The sequence below is a fragment of the Sinohyriopsis cumingii genome, chromosome 4 (assembly GCF_028554795.1).
Source record: "Sinohyriopsis cumingii isolate HCF-2022 chromosome 4, ASM2855479v2, whole genome shotgun sequence".
NCBI lineage: Eukaryota > Metazoa > Mollusca > Bivalvia > Unionida > Unionidae > Sinohyriopsis > Sinohyriopsis cumingii.
In genome coordinates, this window is record NC_142964.1 from 86,156,643 (window position 1) to 86,177,482 (window position 20,840).

A 20,840-nucleotide genomic window follows, 5' to 3' on the forward strand; every position below is an offset into this window, starting at 1 on the left:
CAACGAAGAGGTGGAACTTACCGCTGTATATACCCCAGTTACGTTCACCAATGAATATGTTACACCGACATTGACTCAAGTGAAACAAACAAACAAAAAACAGAAGGAAAAAAAAGAAGAAAAAAACATCTCGACTGTCATTCACCAAGTACGCACTTGTCCGTTTAACAGCTATTCGGCAACGACGAGGGCGATCGTTTAATACACCAGGTACAGGCGCAACCAGTATATTATTAAATGAAAAGGGTGCTAGACCCTCAGAACGCTGAAGTGTTGAAAACTTAAATATTCTTCAGAGATTTTGTGTAAATAAATGACATTTGTGCCTGTATAAATGGCTAATTGGTTACAGCGCGTATATCTGGGCATGATGAGTCCAGACAGGGTCTGCAAATCGTGGAATTGTGCTACTCGACTGTGTTATTAATAGAAGAACTATGATGGATCCTCGACGTTACTGACGTGACAAAAACAAATAATCGAAGCAAAGCAACAGCTGCGAGATGAAATCACTAACAGAACCGCGTTGATCATGAAATACAAAAGAGCGTGTTTGGTTGTAGATGCAGCAACAACTGTTTGTCTTCGTCAGGGCCGGCGCCAGACCCGGCCAGACTATCTGGCGCCCTGGGCAAGGTTAGATTCTGGCGCCCCCCCCCCCCTTTCGGAAAATATAAATTTCAAAATTTATTAACTAATTTTGTTTTTTTTTTAAAACGCGCCCCCTGAAATCAGCGCCATAGGCGGCTGCCTAGTTTGCCTATATGGTAGCGCCGGCCCTGGTCTTCGTGTGACAGTAAATACAAATCCAGAAAAGCCGTGGCTCATATTCTTTTCTCTACACAAAAGCTGTCATCCAAGATGCATCAATATTGATAAATATAGGTTTGATCATAAACAATCAGAAATTTAAAGTTACTGAATTTTTAATATCGTGGTGTTTGCTTAGGTTTTCTATGGGAAGTGAATTAGTACAGACTGTACAGTGAGTCCTAAGAGCCCTGGCCTCCCATGATAAACGAAGCATCATGGGAGATAAGGGTACCAGGCTAGACTCCTAAACGCACATACATCCATCCATACTGATTGGCCACCAATGTATATCGTCGTTGCATTAACCCTTATTGATTTTTAAGGGTGGAATGGACATTTTTTATGCACAAACTGAATGTTGCATACACCTGCCTAATATTAACACTCATATAAAAATAAAATAAACAACACGAGTGAGGTCAGAAAGGTCCATATTTTTAGATAGGTATAATAAAAGCAAAATATAAGAATATCATTCACTGGACCTGACAATTCATAGAATAAAAAGTTCATGCACCCCACCCCCAAATTTTTACATGCATTTTTCATGTCCGAAGGCCATTTTTGAGAATACGTGATGCTCTTTGTGCAAACACAAGCCCTTTCCGCCGGTAATAATTTCGGAAAACATTAAGTACATAATAACTTTATGCAATACAAAACAGTCATCATCCAGGCAGGTTTTGAGTAGACCAGCAAGTTGTTCTCCACCATTTTATTTTTTGTTTGACTGGCTCCGCCGCCAGCAAAAAAAAAAAAAAATAAAAGGTGGAGAACAACTTGCTCGTCTAGGTTTTGAGATAACCTACTTGCCTTGATACAACGTGTCTACTGCTATAAGTGGCTAGCTCTGCTTCCTAGCCGACTATCCGTATTTCACTGACTACAATCTGCATAATGTGCAGTGACTTACATGAGATGTACATGCCTCACATCAGTTTCAAGAACAACAAAAGCCGAAAAGACCAAATTCACAAATATATCCATATTTTTAATTATTACACAATAATAGCTCAAAAAGTCACACCATAGCCTTAAGTTAAGAAATTTGCATGTGGTCGATTTACGAAACTGCCGCGAGACACCACTATAGACTGCTGAGTATTATTCATGACATCTGTTCCTGACTTTCTGAAATGGTTATAAAAGTTTTAGTTGGATGTACAGGGAGCGTCGCATCAGTTAAAGTCCCACTTCTTGTAGAAGGCTTACAGAAGCATGGGGTACAAATATATCTTTTAACTGCAACCGGAGGTCCATAGTTTTGACGCACTTTTGATTGACCTCTTAAGACACGTAACACCATTCACAGTGATCCATCTCAGGAAATTTAAGGATTTGTTAATTTGGGAAAGGATATATATATATATATATATATATATATATATATATATATATATATATATATATATACTGTTATTGACCTGCAAACCCGTGTCGGAAAGTTCATGTGTTACGTCATTTGATTTGACGCATTTCACGTGGAATCTACTTCTGCTTGTAATGCCATTAATTATATGCTTAGATTTTTTTAATGTAAATATTTTATAGGGATACATCAGTACTATGTTGATAACGCAAGATTATTAGCATTCCTAAAGCTTTTGTTTTCTATATAATAAAATAAAAAAAATTGGCAATGTTCATGTGTAAAACATCAATACTTGAATGTACCGTTTTGGTACTTAAAAAGGGTATGATTAAAGTATGCAGTGGAAAAATGGAACGCAATGGAAATAATACAACTGTATAATAACGATTTTCGTCATTTTTTGACCCAAATATGATTACTGGTGATAAATTTACATCAAAAGATATTTTTTTAAATGTTTTAAATAATAGTGAAAATTTACTCAAAAAAATGGATAAATGTCTCATTGTTTTTTTAAAAATATTATTAACTTAATTGAAAGCTTAAAATTTAATAATAAAATATATTGTAACCAAATTCATATGAATGTTACCGGACTGTCGCACAACAGAAATCCACATGCACTATTGGAATTTGAAACTTAGTAAATTATTCATCTATAAACTTTATTTTTTAATATTTTTATTATTTATAAATAAAATTTGGTAATACAGATTATTTCATGAGTGATCATTTCATTTGCCCACTGATATAGCATACTTTCTCAAGTGCACACATGTTGCAAAGAATTATTAGCATCAGTTTTGAAAACTAGCTGTATTTTTTATTTGTAATACAAACATATGTATGCAGCTGATGATTAAAAACTTTTGATTTTTATTAAATTAAAAAATTTAAAACACAAAAATAATCTTCATGGCATTACATTTTTCCATTGCATTGCATTTTTACAATGCATATTTTTTGTCATACCACTTCAAAACTGTCTTGCATCCTTCCAGTATCATTCCTCTTGAAGTGCAAATAATGAGCAGGAGAATATAAAAAGTTACTGAAGGTTTTATTTTTAATTATTATCATTCTTGCCATTATCAGTAAATTATGAAAATTTATCATGCATATTATGGCATGAAGTTGATTTGCCCGCTTGGAATAGTTGTCAGTGATTCTTATGAGAATGTTCTGATTGGAAAAAAGAGAGTGAAAAGGAGTTGTGTTTATGGTATATATCTTTGCTACAATTCCGAACAGAAAATGATGTGATTATTGAAAAAAGACGGTCTATATAACTTAGTGTTGATATTGTTATAGGGTTTAATGCCATTTTTCAGCGTAAGATAGGCTGTACATGGTGGCCAGTATAAATGGTGGAGGAAAAACCCAGGAAAGCACCAGAAAGAACTACTGACCCACAAGAAGATACTTGCAAGCTTTTTCACATACCCACATTGGCTGAATCTGAGACTCAAACCCATGCAGACAGAGGTGAGATGGCAGTGATCCATAATGGTGAGTGCTTTAGACCTCTGCCACTTGGGACCCCTGTTTTGATCAGTATAAACTAATGCTGTGATTGTGAAATTAGATGCGTTCCCTCAAGAACTGGAAGCTTAGGACTTTGCAATAAAATAGGATAGCATTAAAATTGAGCAAGACAATAAAAATACTTTGCTTGCAAACCTATCGTCATTTATTAAACAAAAATGGGTCTGCACAGATTACAGTACAGAACCATTTACTTTACAATGGTTATGGATTGTAATGTGATGTGAATCACAGAGAAAGAGTTTTAAATTAATCAAATGGACTTGGTAATGGGCCAGTTAGCCATTATTGAACAATCTTTGACAAATGTCTGTCCAAAGAGGAAAACTTTCCAACATCCAACTTTCATCACTGCTCATAGTGCATTTAATTAATTACCAGTGAATATTTTAGTAAAACATCTGTAGAATTTTAATGATTTCTTTAAAACTGTTACATGTGTGAAAACTCAATAATGGATTCGGATGTACTGCCTGTGCATGGGGTTGTTTGTTAGGATCTACAGTGACCATGAAACTGCAGTGGCTTACAATATTTGAAACTGTTTTTTTAATACTTTTAAATGTTTCTAATGAAAGGTTCTGTTATCAAACAAATACGTTGTTTAAAGGTAAATATTTATCAGTGTTATCAGAAAATGAACCAGATGTGTACTGTTGTATAATGATGCATGTAACTAATTCACTTTAACTTCTCATCTCTTCCTGGCAATGCCAGATTTGATGTAAAAATTACAGGTATATGCTTCAGGAAAAGAAATAAAATAAAGTTCCTACTAAACAAGCAAAGATGTGGTATGTATAATTTAATTAGAAATGGTTGTCCTGTGTCAGTCACAGAAACATGCATGTTTGTTTGCAAGTGTTAAACATTGCGGTCTTAACCTCAAACAAGTTTGATAGTGGGTGGGATTGACACATACTATTGAGTTTGAGCTAAGCTTGTTACCCGTCTGGAAGTCATATTTCTGATTTGACTTTAAATATGCATGAATCTTTAAGATCGTGGATGAACTTGATAATGATTGAGATCCATATGTACTAATTAAGTGATCTTGCATCAAACTGGCTGGACATGTTACTTCTCTGGAAATCACATATAAAATATAATTTCAATAAAATTTGTAAATTTATTTCAGTTTATTTTAACATGGAAGATGCTTCAGTATTTAGACATTTATCTAAATTTGGCATAATGTTAGATGCAGTGTAAATAAGATCTTTTAGAATCATTGGTGAATGTTGTACTTTGGCACTTGATTAAAATTTCATTCTTGCTATAAGTGTACTTGCTAGGTTTGTAAAATCTAATAGAATAGAAAATAGCAGACAGTTCATATTGTCTTCATCAGGTTTAGTATTAAATATATTTTGCAACTCATGTTCAGGCATTCCAGACAAAGATTTTCATTGATCCATTTGACAAAATTAGTTGTTCATAACATGTTCCACTTTGCCATTAAATTAACTGATCCCAGTTTATTAATCAGAGAATGGGCTTATTTACAATGATGCATTATAACTGGAAGTAGGCATGATCATTTTTCTTGAATTTTGTTGCAAATTATATCTAATGGTATTGTGTTGCATCATTGTTTACCTGTGAATGTTTTTTTTATTGCAGTATGAAGTGAAGGTTGTTGCAACAGAGAAGGCATTACACTTTTTCAGCCAAACAAACCTGGATGTGGAGGTGCTTCAAGATGAGGATGAATGGAAGGTACTGATCAGCAGTCTTTGTTTTAAATTGTCTAATACCTAAACAATGTCACTGCTTCAGTAATGGACTTCAGACCTTTGAAATTCTAATTGCCATGGCAAGTTAATTTTGTCATTGGCAAGAAAATATCAACCTGTAGACACTTCAGAAAAGAAACAAATTTGGAACTATATTTAATAGGCTCATGCAGGGAAACAAAAAAAAAATATCATATTCACTTGCTCATGGGCAAGTAAACTTTTAAAAACAAATAAAGATCTGAACTTCTTATATTCTTATAATACAGATAGAATAATTTGACCTTTGTCTATAAAATTACAAAAATATACCCTTCCCTCTTTACCCCCTAAAATGAAACATTTTTTGCAAGTGCTTGTGGCCATTGTTACTTTGTTAGGTTTCCTGTTTTCATACCATTAGGTTGTCTTTAAATGTTAATCAAATATATTTTTGTTTTTTTGTTTTAAAAAGCCTAGGCACAGATTATTGCAGATTTTGCTACGGAGTTGAAAAATATGACAAAGATTTACCTCTTGTGTTTATTAATGTAGCCTGTAAGTCAAGAGTTTTGGAGTAAGAAGGCATTTCAATATTTTTCAGTCAGTTGAAAAGAAGAAATAACCTGGAATGCTATATTATCATGTTACTTAGTGTTGTAATTGTTACATATTAAAACCATTTTGTTATTACATGTACTGCATGGTTTCAAATTGTAAAGTATTAATGACTTTTACACTACTGTTCATATATATATATATATATATATATATATATATATATATATATATATATATATATATATATATATATATATATCTGTCAAATGAAACATAAATGTAGCTGCAAATGGTGGCTGACCCAGGATTAGTGTACCATGGGGAAGCAACTCTATATTATCACATTATATGCCTAAATTATTTAAGGTAGCTGCATACATAAATTTCAACTTAAATAAAAGAAGTAATGTCTGTGCTTGTATTGGCTGAATATTGCCAATAAAATAAATGGATCCAATAATTAAGTGGAACATAATAATGTCAGTTTGGTTGAAATACATGAATAAAAAAAGTAAAAACATTGTTTAAATAATATTTGACTTAACACTATATGAATTTAAATGCAATATGGGCAAAGAAAAGAGATATTTTGCCTGACAACTGATGTTTGACAACAAAATGAAAGGTGTGTCCAGTGTTGGCAATTGTCACATTTAACAATCACAAAATTAACAACTGCTACATGCAGGTGACTGATGCATCTTACAAACACAGCAGTTTGATAATTCATCAGACATAAGTAAGCTGTGCTTGAAATTATTTTCATTAGAATCTTATACTTAATATGCAGTGTGACCTAGTTGAATAGAAGACGGGATTCTAATCCTAGGTGATTTCTTCAAAATTTCAGTGGTTGCAGTACATGTCTTCTTTCAGAAAGCCTTTTTTAAATTCTTTTGTGGAAGCATTCTCAAATGAGGAGGATGAGTTTCTGACACTCTTAGCAGATACGTTTGCAGACTTTTATGACTTTTTACACATTTGTGTCATATGAGTGATAATTGTTGCATGATGATAATTATATTCTTCTTTGCTAGACTACCAGCAAGGAATGGTCGAACAAATTTCTTTCTGTGCTTTTGGACAACTTTTGTTATGGTTCTCTGTTGTTTTGGCTTTCCTAACATCTTAGGGTAATCTTGAGTTGTTGCTTGAGAGGTTTTCAGAATATTATCTTTTTTCTTGACTAGCATAGTTTTCCAAACTAATAAAGATTACACATGCCCAGGGTTGATGGTTCATAAACATTCAGCCTCACCAGACTGAACAATTACATGTTAGAGACAACCATTTCATTATTAGGGTATATCCAGGTTATTTCTGCAATTGTTGATAAAATGTTCACAAAGCAGGTTATCAGAGTATACCCAGTAACAGATTTAACCTGCTTTCATATTAAAAATATAATAGTTATATCCAAGTCCATTGTGCATTATCACTAGGGCATGCAAAGCAATAGAATTTGATTACGTGCTAAACATGTAAGTTCTTATATGAGAAAATATGTACTATAGTAAATGCTGAACATTAAGCTTGGGGGCTTAAATGCCTGTGTTGCTTGCAGTTTGTCTATCACAGATCAGTTTTGTGTTTATATCATTTACTTCTTATGCTCTTTTATATGTGAATGTGCCTTGATAAATACAACACTTTTTGCCCATAATCAGTCCGTAAATGGTAAGGTCATAACGATTTTGTGGTTCATTTATGTCAGTGGGACAGGGATTTGTTACTTAAAAATAATGACTGTTTCTGATATATGCAAGTATAATATTTGTTTTATAGGCCTGGCAACAGCTTTCAGACCCAGTTCTTCACATTGAGTTGCGACGCTGGGCTGACATCTTGGTTATCGCCCCCCTGGATGCCAATACCATGGCCAAGATAATGCATGGAATCTGTGATAATTTGCTGGTATGTGCCAGGTACTGTGACAGGGTTTCATTAATTGAATTTACATCATGTTAATTGGCAAGATACTTTGGTGGTTCAGATAGCTCAGTATGTTAATGCCCAGCTACTGTTGACAACATTCCAAACTGTACTCACCATCATAGACACAGAATTTATCTATGCGGCTGTTCAAGTTGCAGCTAAAATGGTCACAAATGCAACTTGAAATTTGGTATTGGTGAATTAAAATTGTCAACTGGATTCCTTCTGGTGACTTTCATAATCATAATGTGTAAACTAGAAAATGACATCAGTGCACCTAATTGCATTTTATGATGAAATAAACATTTGCTAGATATAGTTTAAATGATGACATTGACTGTTCTGTCTGACAGATCCAAGAACACTATTTAAAAAAAACAAAATCTTTTTTTTAGAATCGTGCTTTATTGTGCCTTAACTAAAACATGCACATCTTCTACCATTAATATGCCACATGGTGATTTTTGCTCTCGGTGGTTGACCAAAGTATTAGGGCATATTGGCATAAGATTTGAAATGGCCTCTTCAGTTTTCAAAGTTACCCGGTGACTGTTAAGGTTTGATAGGTGCTTTGAATGCTGTTTGATTTTTGTTCTCTCCTGTTCCATTTAAGTTTTTTTGTGTCATTCCATAAGTTTTTCTGCAAGAAAAAACAATTACGTATCCTTTGCAGTCTGACCACTCTAGTTTAGAAATGACACTTACTGACCACTCTAGTTTAGAAATGATACTTACCTCATGTAAGAATTTACTTGACCTGAAGAGTTTTGCAGTACTATTTTAAAATATTTGCAGGTTCCGTGTGCAAATTATATTTTGATGGAAGATTTAGACAGAGCTATGCTATTTTTTGTATTGATAATTCACAAAATTCTCCACAATAAACCATTCACATTTAATGGCTTGTATATAAACATATAGTAATTTTTAGAAGATATTTTTTCTTTTTCTCACTTGTTTTCATTAGACATGTGTTGTCCGAGCATGGGATCTAAAACGACCATTGCTGTTTGCACCTGCAATGAACACCCATATGTGGAACCACCCTATTACCAAACAGCAAGTAGATGGTCTTAAGGCTTTTGGCTACATAGAGATACCTGTGGTGGAGAAAAAATTGGCATGTGGTGACATAGGTATGTTCATACTCAAAGTTTTGTTCACATACAAATTTCCCTTGGTTTTTTAAGAATGAATACCATTGCAGTAAAACTAATTTTGTATTAATATGCATTTGTATTTTAAAAGATTTAATGTATAAGGAAGTTTATTAATAAACAGTAAATTCAAACATTGCGCTATTTTTCATAATTATATGTCCTTAAACAATCCCATTTTCTGAATCTAAAACTGAAGTGATAATTTCTTTAAAAAGTAATGGTAGCAGCAGTGAATTGTTTGCCTGATTGGATGTACAGTGTTGACTGTTCAATAAATCTTATCTATTGACAACATCACTGATTAGAAATTAAGTTCAACAGTGCAAGGGAAAACATTTTTAACCTTTCATTCATTAAATTTGCATATTACATGGATGTTTCTTTGCAACCAAAGTAGTTTTTGCATCAACCATGTTCAAGTCAGTGAAGTTCAGTTGTTATCAGAGAGTACTATAGCATGGCCCTGCATCCCATGTGCAATGTGTCCTCCGCAAGTCATGTGTCAACAGTTACTGTTTTAAACTTTTCAAAAACCAGTGTACCTCAATTATTTTACCAAATTTGACAGAGCATCTTGGAGTGAAGGGCTTTCAAATTTATACAAATGATGGTGTTCTGCCATTTATATGGCCATGGTTACAAAAAGTAGAAAAACCTTAGAATGACATCTATTTAAAAAACACTCTTCAGATTTTTTTAATACAAATTTGGCACACTTCTTTGCATCAAGGTATTTCAGATTTAGGCAAAATATGCCCAACCAGCCATCAAATATCATGTTTACTAAAAAATAGAATAACATTTAAACAACCATTAAATGATTTTTCAAAAATCCTCTGCAGAATTTAACCAAATGTTACAGTAAGCCTCCTGGCATAGAGAGCTTTAAATTTGTTACAGATGAAGCTGATCCAATATTGAAGATGATTGCAGTGACTAAAAATAGAAAAACCTTTAAATGACATTACAAAACCATTCAATAAGTATTGACAGAATGTGACAGAAAGCATCCTGGCCTAAGGGACCAGCCATTTAATTTTCAAGGAAGTGGGAGCTTGGACTTTTTTTAAAAACAATTTCTGGCCCTCAAAGAGTTTCACAAAAATAATGTAGTTTTGATTTATAGAAGATAAGAACCTGCACTATTCATTATATTAGTTGAAGAAAAAAAATTCTTAAGGTGAAAGAAACAACATATCCTGGTTCAAATAAAAATCATTGGACATCTCTGAAAAATTAATGGCTGGTTCCAAAAGGGCTTTAAATGTACCAGTGATGATCAGCATAAATAGTCACTAGTATGAAATATAGAATAAAAAACGTGTGAAAAAATGTTCATAAGATTTTGACCGATCTTTACACAAAACATTCAGGCCTTAATGGCTTTCAGAATTATATAAATAATGTCAGTCCACTGTTAGATATGGCCACAATTACTAAAAATACCAAGTAGAACAAACTTTAAATGGCTTTTTCTCAGAAACTGCAGAGCACAATTTGACCAAATTTGACAGAAATTATTCTGGTATTAAGGGTTTTCAAATTATACAAATGATGCTGATCAACCATTGAAACCATTAATAAAAATGAAAATCTTTTAAATGACTTTTCAGCATCGATGCAAATTTATGGAAATGTTCTGGCATGAAAGTCTTCTAAGTTTATAATAGGATGCCAGCCTGCAAACAAATTTGTCTGCTGTGGCTTAAAAATGGTAGAAAAACTTTGAATTACTGTTAAACAGAATTTTATCAGAATTAGCAGAAAGTGTCTTATCCTGAACAATATTTAATGCTATATATAAATAATGCCATACCACCATTAAATACTTTTACTAAAAGTGAAACAACAAAAAAAACCAAAAACAATTGCACAACTTCATCCAAATGATAAGACTTTACAGAATTTGACCAAATTTGACACAAGCCATCCTGGCATTGAGGCTTTTTAGTATTGGATAAATGCCATTGTTGAACCAATAAATCTGGATGAAGACACAGAAACTAGAGAAACTTCAAATCATTGTTTTGAAAAGTTGTGCATTCAGCAGCATTAGATGAATATTGATCAGAATGACTCTGGTGACCCAGCTTCTTATACAAGCTGGGTTTTTCTTCTCTACATTTGTGTAGGCTTTGGTGCCATGGCTGAAGTGGCAACCATTCTAGAATTTGTACACAAGGCAGCAGAAACAGTAGACACTACACAGCAGAAAAAACAGCCAGATGATGTACCATGCAGCTAAGAATTGACAGATTTACGAGAAACACCATCTTTGGGACCATAGAGACTAGAGCTGTAACAATACAGCAATTCATATGAAGTATTTTATGTCAGTGTAATGATACAGCAATTCATACGAATGATTTTATGTCAGTGTAATGATACAGCAATTCATATGAAGGATTTTATGTTAGTGTAATGATACAGCAATTCATATGAAGAATTTTATGTCAATGTAATGATACAGCAATTCTTATGAAGGATTTTATGTCAGTGTAATGATACAACAATTCATATGAAGGATTTTATGTCAGTGTAATGATACAGCAATTCATATGAAGGATTTTATGTCAATGTAATCATACAGCAATTCATATGAAGGATTTTATGTCAGTGTAGTGATACAGCAATTCATATGAAGGATTTTATGTCAGTGTAATGAGACAGCAATTCATATGATGGATTTTATGTCAGAGTAATGATACAGCAATTCATATGAAGGATTTTATGTTAGTGTAATGATGCAGTAGCCAACCTCATATTTTATTTGATTAAGATATTCTTCTCATACTGTGAATTTTTTTAAAGTTTGGACACAATATGGCCAGCTTTGACAATGTAACGCACACTACATTTATTTATTATGATGTTACATGTAATATAAGCTTTGTTGTACCATTGGGACTGCTACCATCAGCAAGTACACTAGGTTACTATGCAGGTATGGTTATAACAACAACACTTTCATTTAGAAACATGCAGTTGTGAAAGAACTGTTTAAATGACTATATTGAATAAGGGCCATTTTCTGCCCCCTCTCCAGATGTCCTTATATTATGTATACTGTATACATGAAGTGGTTAACATTTATTTCTGACATCAGTTTTGTGTTCACATGTCCATTGCCATGGTTACAGGGTGTCAAAACACTATCAAAAAAAGACATGAAAAGTAGTCATCTTTTCCATTTACTTCTCATAGATACTGCTTTACCTTGAGATATTCACTCATTTTCAAATTTGCAATATGCTTTTTATTATTTTAGGGGTTATAAAGCTCTGTATATAAAGTTTAGTTTCTAAAACTATTCCAAAAGGGTCCATCATAGACAAAAATAGAATATCAAATTTTTTATGTCAAATGAAAACTGTGTCTATAATACGTTGACAGAAAAGGTACTTAATCATAAAATACAAAAACTGTTCCTCAATAAAATATTGTTTAATATTATTGAATTACATGTATTTAAATGATTATTTGATATTATTGTATATGGTTATAAAGAAGGTGTTAACAGGGGCCTGTAAGTTCACTTCTTTGCCGAATACATGGGTTTGTTACCTTTACTGGAAATGAAAAGTGTTTTTTTATGTATTTATGTACTTTTATTCTTATATTTGCATGGCTACATAATAATAATAATAATACTAATAATAATAATAATAATGAGGACTTTGTATAGTGCCTAATCTTTAGAAGCTCTAAGCGCTTTACAACATTAGACAACACCTATAAGATAAAAAACATCTATAATGATATGATTACAAAAACAAACACCATGAAATTAGAAAACATAAAAAAACAACATGCTGAGAATTTTTATGGTAGGAAACATTATTAGGTCTTTAAGTTTGTTCTTGCATTCGAAATAAGTGAGTTTTGAGAGCACTCTTGAATGGGATCACTGTGTCTTTGTGTCCAAGTTCAATGGGCAATTCATTCCACGTTGCTGGGCCCTGGTATGCAAAAGAACACTGTCCATATGACTTTGTTTTCATAGTGGGAATAATGAGTATACGATTGTCAGAAGAGGAGCATAAGTATCTTGCTGGTGTGTACACATGGGTGAGGTTGGATAGGTACATTGGACTGGAGTCTGTCACTGAAACGTAGCACAGAGAAAAAAATTGTGTTTGATTCTGAATCGAATGGATAGCCAGTGTAGGGTACAGAGCAGTGGGGAGGTGTGCTCTGATTGTGGTACTCTAAGTATGATCTGAGCAGCTGTGTTTTGAACTTTTTGAAGTTTCTGGAGTAGATATTGAGATGAACCAGACAGAATTGAGTTACAATAGTCCAGTCTTGAAAGTACTAATGAACACACAAGTGTTTTAGTTACATCAACTGAAAGATATTTGCGAATAGAGCTGATGCGTCTCAGCTCAAGATATGCAGCCTTGCATATATTCATGACATGTTGGTGTAATGTGAGAGTACTGTCCAGAGTAACACCTAGGTTTCATACTGATTGTGTGAATTTAATGTTTGTGTTGCTGATATTTATTGTTTGAGGTAAAGGATGTGAATGAGAAAGTCTTTGTGTTGTGATCAGAATGGCCTCAGTTTTATCATCATTCATCTGCAGCTTGTTACATGTCATCTATGATTTCTCATCAGAAATGCACCTCTCTACACCTTGGATGGTAGCATCAACTTCAATTGGGTGGCTAGATTTGTATATTTGGGTGTCATCAGCGTACAATTGGTGAGACACTGGATGATGATCTATGACACTTGAGAGCGGCTGAGTGTATAGAATGAAGAGAACAGGTCCAAGAACAGACCCCTGTGGAACACCACAACATAGATCAACTGGGCTGGAGTGTATTTCATTTGCAGACACAATTTGTGTCCTGTTGACCAAGTAGGACTTGAACCACAGTAAGGCTGTATCATGAATGCCAAATACATGCTGGAGACAGTGAAATAATATATCATGGTCTATTGTGTCAAATGCTGCAGACAAATCAAGGAGGGTGAGGACTGTAATCTTTCCGCTATCCAAAGCAGAGAGAATGTCATTAACTACTTTTTGAAGAGTAGTTTCAGTACTGTGGCAAGGGTGACATGCAGATTGTACATTGCTAAAAAGACTGTTTGAATTCAGCTGAGATACAAGCTGGGATAGAACAACCTTTTCTAAGACATAACACACACACTACTGTGTTTCTATCTTTAGAAGAAGAAAAGAAAAAAATTGTCTTCCACACCCCTTGAGGTAGCCTATAGTCTTTATAAACAATTTATTCACCCATAAAGATATAATATCAAAATTAATAAAAAAGAAAACACTATTGGTTCAGCACTTTTAATGAACTTGTGAAAAATGTGAAATATATTTTAGAAGTAATGGCGTTGGAGAATACAGGAAAGAAACAGACTATAGGTATTGTACTCTCTAGACCGTTTGCATCTATTTTTAAACCAGCATGGGAATACTGCATTACACTGACTGTGAAATGAGAGGATTTACACATTTATAAAGAACATATACCTATAATGAACAAATGGAAACACAACTATTTTATTATTCGTTTTGCAAATGCTGTTTACCAGCACTTATAGTCTGCGAAGATGGTGATTTACATCATGCAAGATTTGGGGATTACGGAATGAATACAACTTCCAAGGAATTTTTGGTAACAAGTTTGTACATAAACTTGGATGAAAAACAAGTCCAAGTAAGTATTTTTCTACCTTTTCATTGTTTAAAGTAACTATATATGACTATACTCTCTCTCTCTCTCTCATCCTATGAACATTTAGGCCTATATTCAATTCTTTGGAGTGTAAGTATTAACTTTGGCAGTCATGTTTAGTCTCTAATCATATCTAAAGCCTGCAACTTCCATATAATCAGTTATTGTAGGGATGGAGCCAGAAACAGATTTTATGAAAAGTATCTAAAAAGAAACAACTCAGCTTATTATATATTAATTATCATAATTCTTGTTTTATATCTTAAATTCTTGTGTCATCCATTATGCCATGTTACATACCAAACTTTTTTATTTCAGAATTGTTTTGGTCTGAATATATTGTATGCTGATATGTATTATGGTTAGTGGGATCATGTCCCCCCCACCTCCATGTTTTGTTTCCCTTAGAAGAAATAGGGAGGTGAACATTCTTTTAGTGTTATTATTAATGCTGTTATTATTATTATTATTATTATTATTAGTAGTAGTAGTAGTAGTATTTTTAATAGTAGTAGTAGTCATAGTAGTGGTACTTATATTCGGGCAGGATGTAAATGTTATTATATTTATGATGAAATGTGATAAAAAAATTAAGTCTTAAATTTTTTTGTATAAACAAACATGTATGAAAACATTATACTTTATAAATATGGAATAATAATCACGTCACAACACGGGTTCCACCACAATCATTTTCTGATGCAAAGATATTTGGCCACTCTCCTCTTGTTTCCTTTTAGATGAATACCATACCCACAAACATATTACACTTTAGGAACATAAAATAAAATGATTTGTGAATGATTGAGGCTCATACAATTGCTGGTTTTTGGCATAGAAGTAATGCAAATAATATTTTCAATTAAAAAATCATAAATCAGTTCAGTTACTTGGCTTCCATCACGACTGTGGAAATGGTTCCTGCTGTTTGAAAATGGTTTCTAATTTCAGTAATTCTTAGTAACATCATTGATGTAATGAGCAAGTTTAAAAAATTTATTTCATTCTAAAACCGATTTTTCTTGATGTGGATGAGTGCGCCGGAAAATGTGATAATTCAGTATGAAAAAATTGAATTTAAATAAACTTGTACAAAAGTTATACTATCTAATTATGGAAGAATAACCACTTCACAACACTGGTTCCAATACCATTATTTACTGATGCAGACATGATTGGCCATATAGTTCCATTTTAGATGAATAACATATTGATAAAAAATGATACCTTGCATGACATAAAAAATAAAATGATTTTCAAATTGCACATTATACTTTTTTTGGTTTGGAAATCTGAGCATTTACTAATTTTCTTTCAAACCTGTAAATTGACAGCTGTTGACATTATAGATATTAATTCTTAAAAAGAAAAAAGAATAAAAGAAGAATAAAAAAGGTAGCTTTTGGGAATCAAACTTTGTGCAACAATTTGGCACAATAATGCTATACTGTTTGAATTATTGAAGCTTGCATTGTTCAGTCTCCATATCATGCAGACGACACATTTCTTCCAAGCAGATTTATATAACTGCAGACAATCCTCTGTTGTTTTCCCAACTAATGCTTTAGTTTTAAAGAATTAATATTGTTACTATATGAAGAAAGACCCAGTTAACAAATTTGAATGAAAATATATGCTGGTTGTAACTGTTATTTTCATCTGCAAATTGAAAGATTACATGTACGGAATTACACTGTAATAGTGAGTGAATTAAACGTAGCAAACGGTATCATGATGGAAATGATAAAAACCCCATTATTAATGTATAAAATAAATAATATATATGTAATTATCCTATTATTTACAGCATGCTTTTGCAAAAAATCGGCAATGTAAAAATTCAATTCCATTTAATGTTTACTCCATGTAATCTTTGTTTGCCCCTTCAGCACCTCCTTGAAAAATCGTGTTCCAAGGCAATTTAGAAAGAATGAAGAAAGAGATAAACGAATGTTTTTTAAATATCTGGACAGTTATTATTATACCTAGTTTGAGCTTAGATCTTATTCTAGTTTCAAGCTGCTCAAATGTAGCATTTTCTCTTAAATTTCCCATACCAGCCCATGTTCAAAGATTGTGTTTAGGTATGAAAAAGAAATTTATATGCATATTTAATGCAGAACAGGATGATTTATTCATCAAATAATACAATGAGACACAGAGTTATGATATTTACAATTTTAAAAATTCCATAAAAATGGGGTCAGAAAATGACCCTTGTTCAATATCGTCCTTTGAGGTATTCAAATGAATTTGAGTTGTATCTCACATACATCAACTCCCAGTCCAAAACAAAATCATCACTACTTTTCACCTAAAACTGCAAGGGTCAGCACATAAATTGTTTTACTTCCTGCCTGTTATGTTCCAACTGTTATGGACTACTGTCTGACACCATTTGAGTGAAGAATTCAGAATAGAAAGCCCAAACTTTAGAGCAGAAGAAGCTGCTTTTGGCATCATCATGATTCTAGGTCTCCAGATGGCAGAAGATCAGTGATGCCTTATGACAGGCCAAGGTCTGCACCATTTTAGAGGTCCAGGTCAAGGTCACCTGCTGGTAATTCCAGGAGTCCTGAGTGTGAAACGTCTTCCATCAAAGATGTTATTCATGACTTTATGTTCAATGTTCAAGATTTTTTTAAATAGTTTTGCATTACTATGATTTTATTCATTTGCAAATCAGGTTAACATGTTATTTTTGTCTTCATTTATCACTATGAGAATCATCTACAAGCACATCTCTTGCACATATTGCACAGATTTGTACTCCTTTGAGTAGGGAGCTAGGTATGTTTGTACATATATGATTTTATAATTTATAATGATACATTGTCTCATGAACATGGATGCAATAGTGTCCTCAGATGTCATGGTACCTTTAATTGCAATCATTGAAACATGTTTAGCAGTATGTTGTACACATGCATATTTGTACAACATACTTGCAGTTTACTTTTGTTTTCATGATATTTTCACTATGATAATGGTATAACTTTGATTTAGATTTCTTATATAACTTTGATCAAAATTTATTCATCATCGTCAATGATCAACAATTATCCAGTATTTTATTAAATAATATGTAATGACAATTTATGGCATTGTGGTAAGAACTATAAAGTGTTACCAGGTAAGCATAATATTGCCATATTATACCATGAATATTCAAACTTTAATATGATTGCCATGTTATATCATGAACATTCAAGGTTTCATGTGATTGCAATATTATCTCATTAATATTCAAACTTTCATATGATTGCCAAGCTTTCATATGACTGGCATGTTATATCAAGAACATTTAAGCTTTCATATGATAGCCAAGCTTTCACATGATTGGAATGTTATATCAAGAACATTTAAGCTTTCATATGATAGCCAAGCTTTCACATGATTGGCATGTTATATCAAGAACATTTAAGCTTTCACTTGATTGGCATGTTATATCAAGAACATCTAAGCTTTCATATGATAGCCAAGCTTTCACATGATTGTCATATTATATCATGAATATTGAAGCTTCTATGATTTTCATATTAGTTCATGAATATTTAAGCTCTCATAATGATTATGTCATTATACCCTGAATATTGTCATTTTTTTCAATATCTGAAGGAGTTGAGTATTTTCAGTTATACATGTTAACTGTTTATGCCATGTGCTAAAAAGGAATGTTATGATTATTCCATTTATTCATAGCTCAGCTTTTGACATCTATATGTGGGGTGGGTGGATTTAAATGTAGCTTTAACAATTTTCCAGCTATATCGCTATGATGTCTGCAGTGTGGCAGTTTATAGTGATGTGTCGTACTGGGGCATCATGCTGCAGACATGTAGCATGATGTTCCACCCAGTCACATTATCCTGACACCAGGCCGACCAGTCCTAACACTTAACTTCTTAATGCTGATCGCCAAGCGAGGCAGCTGTTAGTACCATTTTTGTAAGTCTGGTATGAGTCGGGGGTGGGGTTTGAACCAGTGACCTCCTGCATCCAAGGCGGATGCTCTAACCACTTAGCCATCAGAGTGGCTCACATTTAAATGTAGTAAAACCTATAATTACGACATAAGGGTACTCAACTATTTTCAAGACATGGTTTTGATGTAGCCAGACTTTTATTATTGACATTAATGAACTTATTTACCATATGTTTTGGTTTGCAAATATTTATTGTTTTACATTTGTACTTTTTCAAGGTAGATGCTGCTATTCCCTTTCCTTTTACACAAAAAAATATCAGTCAGATAGGGATTAAAGATTTTCTTATTGATTATGTAAAGATAGCCATATTGTGTACAGTATTAGTACCTGCTAGAGTTGGCATTATTCATTGTATAATGTAATTATGTACAGTACCTGCTAGAGTTGGCATTATTCATTGTATAATGTAATTATGTACAGTAATACCCACTCAAGTTGGCATTATTTATCGTAATCTCTTTTTCTTACAAAACCTTTAGTAGTTCTCTTCATATAAAAGCAGGTAATGTTTTATGATATTTGTGGTACTATTTCAATGAAAACTTCAGAATTTACATTTTCTTGATGTCGTTGATATACTTTTCCCAATTAATATGATTGTTCTTGACTCATACTTGGGAATATATATATATATATATATATATATATATATATATATATATATATATATATATATATATATATATATATATATATTGTTATGCAAGTTAAACATATCTTGTTTTATTATCTTCATAGCCATAGAAAAAATCATTATAATAGTGTGTGCATGTTGACATTTGTAACAGTCAATAATTTTCAGTTTGAGGTTTCCTGTATGTACTTATATCATACAGTTATCATTGATTGATTTGCAAACCTAATTTCTGATTTTCTGATTTGTTCATGGTTGTACTCTAACAGATATCTTTCATTTGTAAACTTTACTCATGAAACATAAGTAAAATTGTAGCAATTTACATTTTCGGGCAGATTCTTATAATATTGAGGTTATTTGTTTCATTAGGAATGGGTTACTGAATTGGTTCCATTTCTATTTATGCATCTGGTTTGGAGTGACCTCCCCAGGGAGAAGTCTTTAGTTGAAAAATGACACTGGTAAAAAGAATGAAACACAATCTGCACTATTTATTTGATATCTAAACTGATTAAATATTTGCAAAGACCTGTCAGAAACCTATTTCCCTCAGCCCATTTTAGTGATAAGACTTAACCCAGTTTTATGTATATATCACAGTTTTGAGTTTTTCAGTTTCAGATAGAAGATGACAACATTCAAGATCAAAGGAAAAAAATCTAGATCAGTCAGATGATTCAGACAATTTGCACAGCAAAATGGTGAAAGTTACTGAGCAAATGCAAAATGATTTGATTTTTGTCATAACTTAAATAGTGACTGATACACATCCAGCACATGCTTTGACAGCATAGAATTGTTATACATCTTTTCAATTTAACATTAAAGCAGCATTGTCAGTATCAAGAGATACTCTCAGTTTTCATCTGCTCTCATTTTACAGGTTCATGGATAACTATCTTGCACCATCCAAGCCTAGAAGTTAAAATAGTACATATTTATTCTGGTATACTTATCGTTTATTTGCTACAAAAGTGAAAAATATGTATAATACTGTATTTCAAAACAACTTGGGCTTGTATGCAATGGAGTTACCGGTAATTTTAAATACAATAATGATTTAAAAGAAATGAAGCCAAAACATGCATTTAAGACATATAAAGCTTCATCCTGAAAGAACAGTTTCTTGTACAAATATAAACCAATTTTGAGGGCAGATAAACATTATAAGAAGAAGCAAAAAATACTCTGAATTGGAAGTTTGCTTAACTACATAATCTGCATACACATGCAAGTAATTATGTTAGTCACTGGGATGACAATGGCAGAGAGACATTGTTGATATGCAAACGTATGAAAAATGCAATTTTGGATACAAAATACATCTTCACAGTGATGTCTTTTTGATAAATATGATGTGTTGAAGAAAACGAAAACAAAATGGGAGATGTAATACACGACACTTTCAGGG

The 20,840-nt window shown here is 32.7% G+C and overlaps 1 protein-coding gene across 3 annotated transcripts; it reads left to right on the plus strand.

The window, feature by feature from the left end:
• The first annotated feature begins 1,899 nt into the window (after window positions 1–1,899).
• Window positions 1,900–20,281, plus strand: LOC149801592 (phosphopantothenoylcysteine decarboxylase-like). Of its 3 annotated transcripts, XM_089955845.1 has the most exons (6): window positions 1,900–2,036; window positions 5,354–5,449; window positions 7,792–7,920; window positions 8,909–9,077; window positions 14,661–14,785; window positions 20,045–20,281. In XM_089955845.1, exons 1-6 carry the CDS (start codon window positions 1,950–1,952, stop codon window positions 20,090–20,092), a joined length of 654 nt encoding a protein of 217 aa, XP_089811971.1. In that variant the 5' UTR covers window positions 1,900–1,949; the 3' UTR covers window positions 20,093–20,281. The 3 variants fall into 3 exon arrangements, with proteins under 3 accessions (XP_089811971.1, XP_089811973.1, XP_089811972.1); XM_089955847.1 differs by lacking the exon at window positions 14,661–14,785; XM_089955846.1 differs by lacking the exons at window positions 14,661–14,785; window positions 20,045–20,281 and adding an exon at window positions 11,234–12,559.
• The last annotated feature ends 559 nt before the right edge of the window (window positions 20,282–20,840 follow it).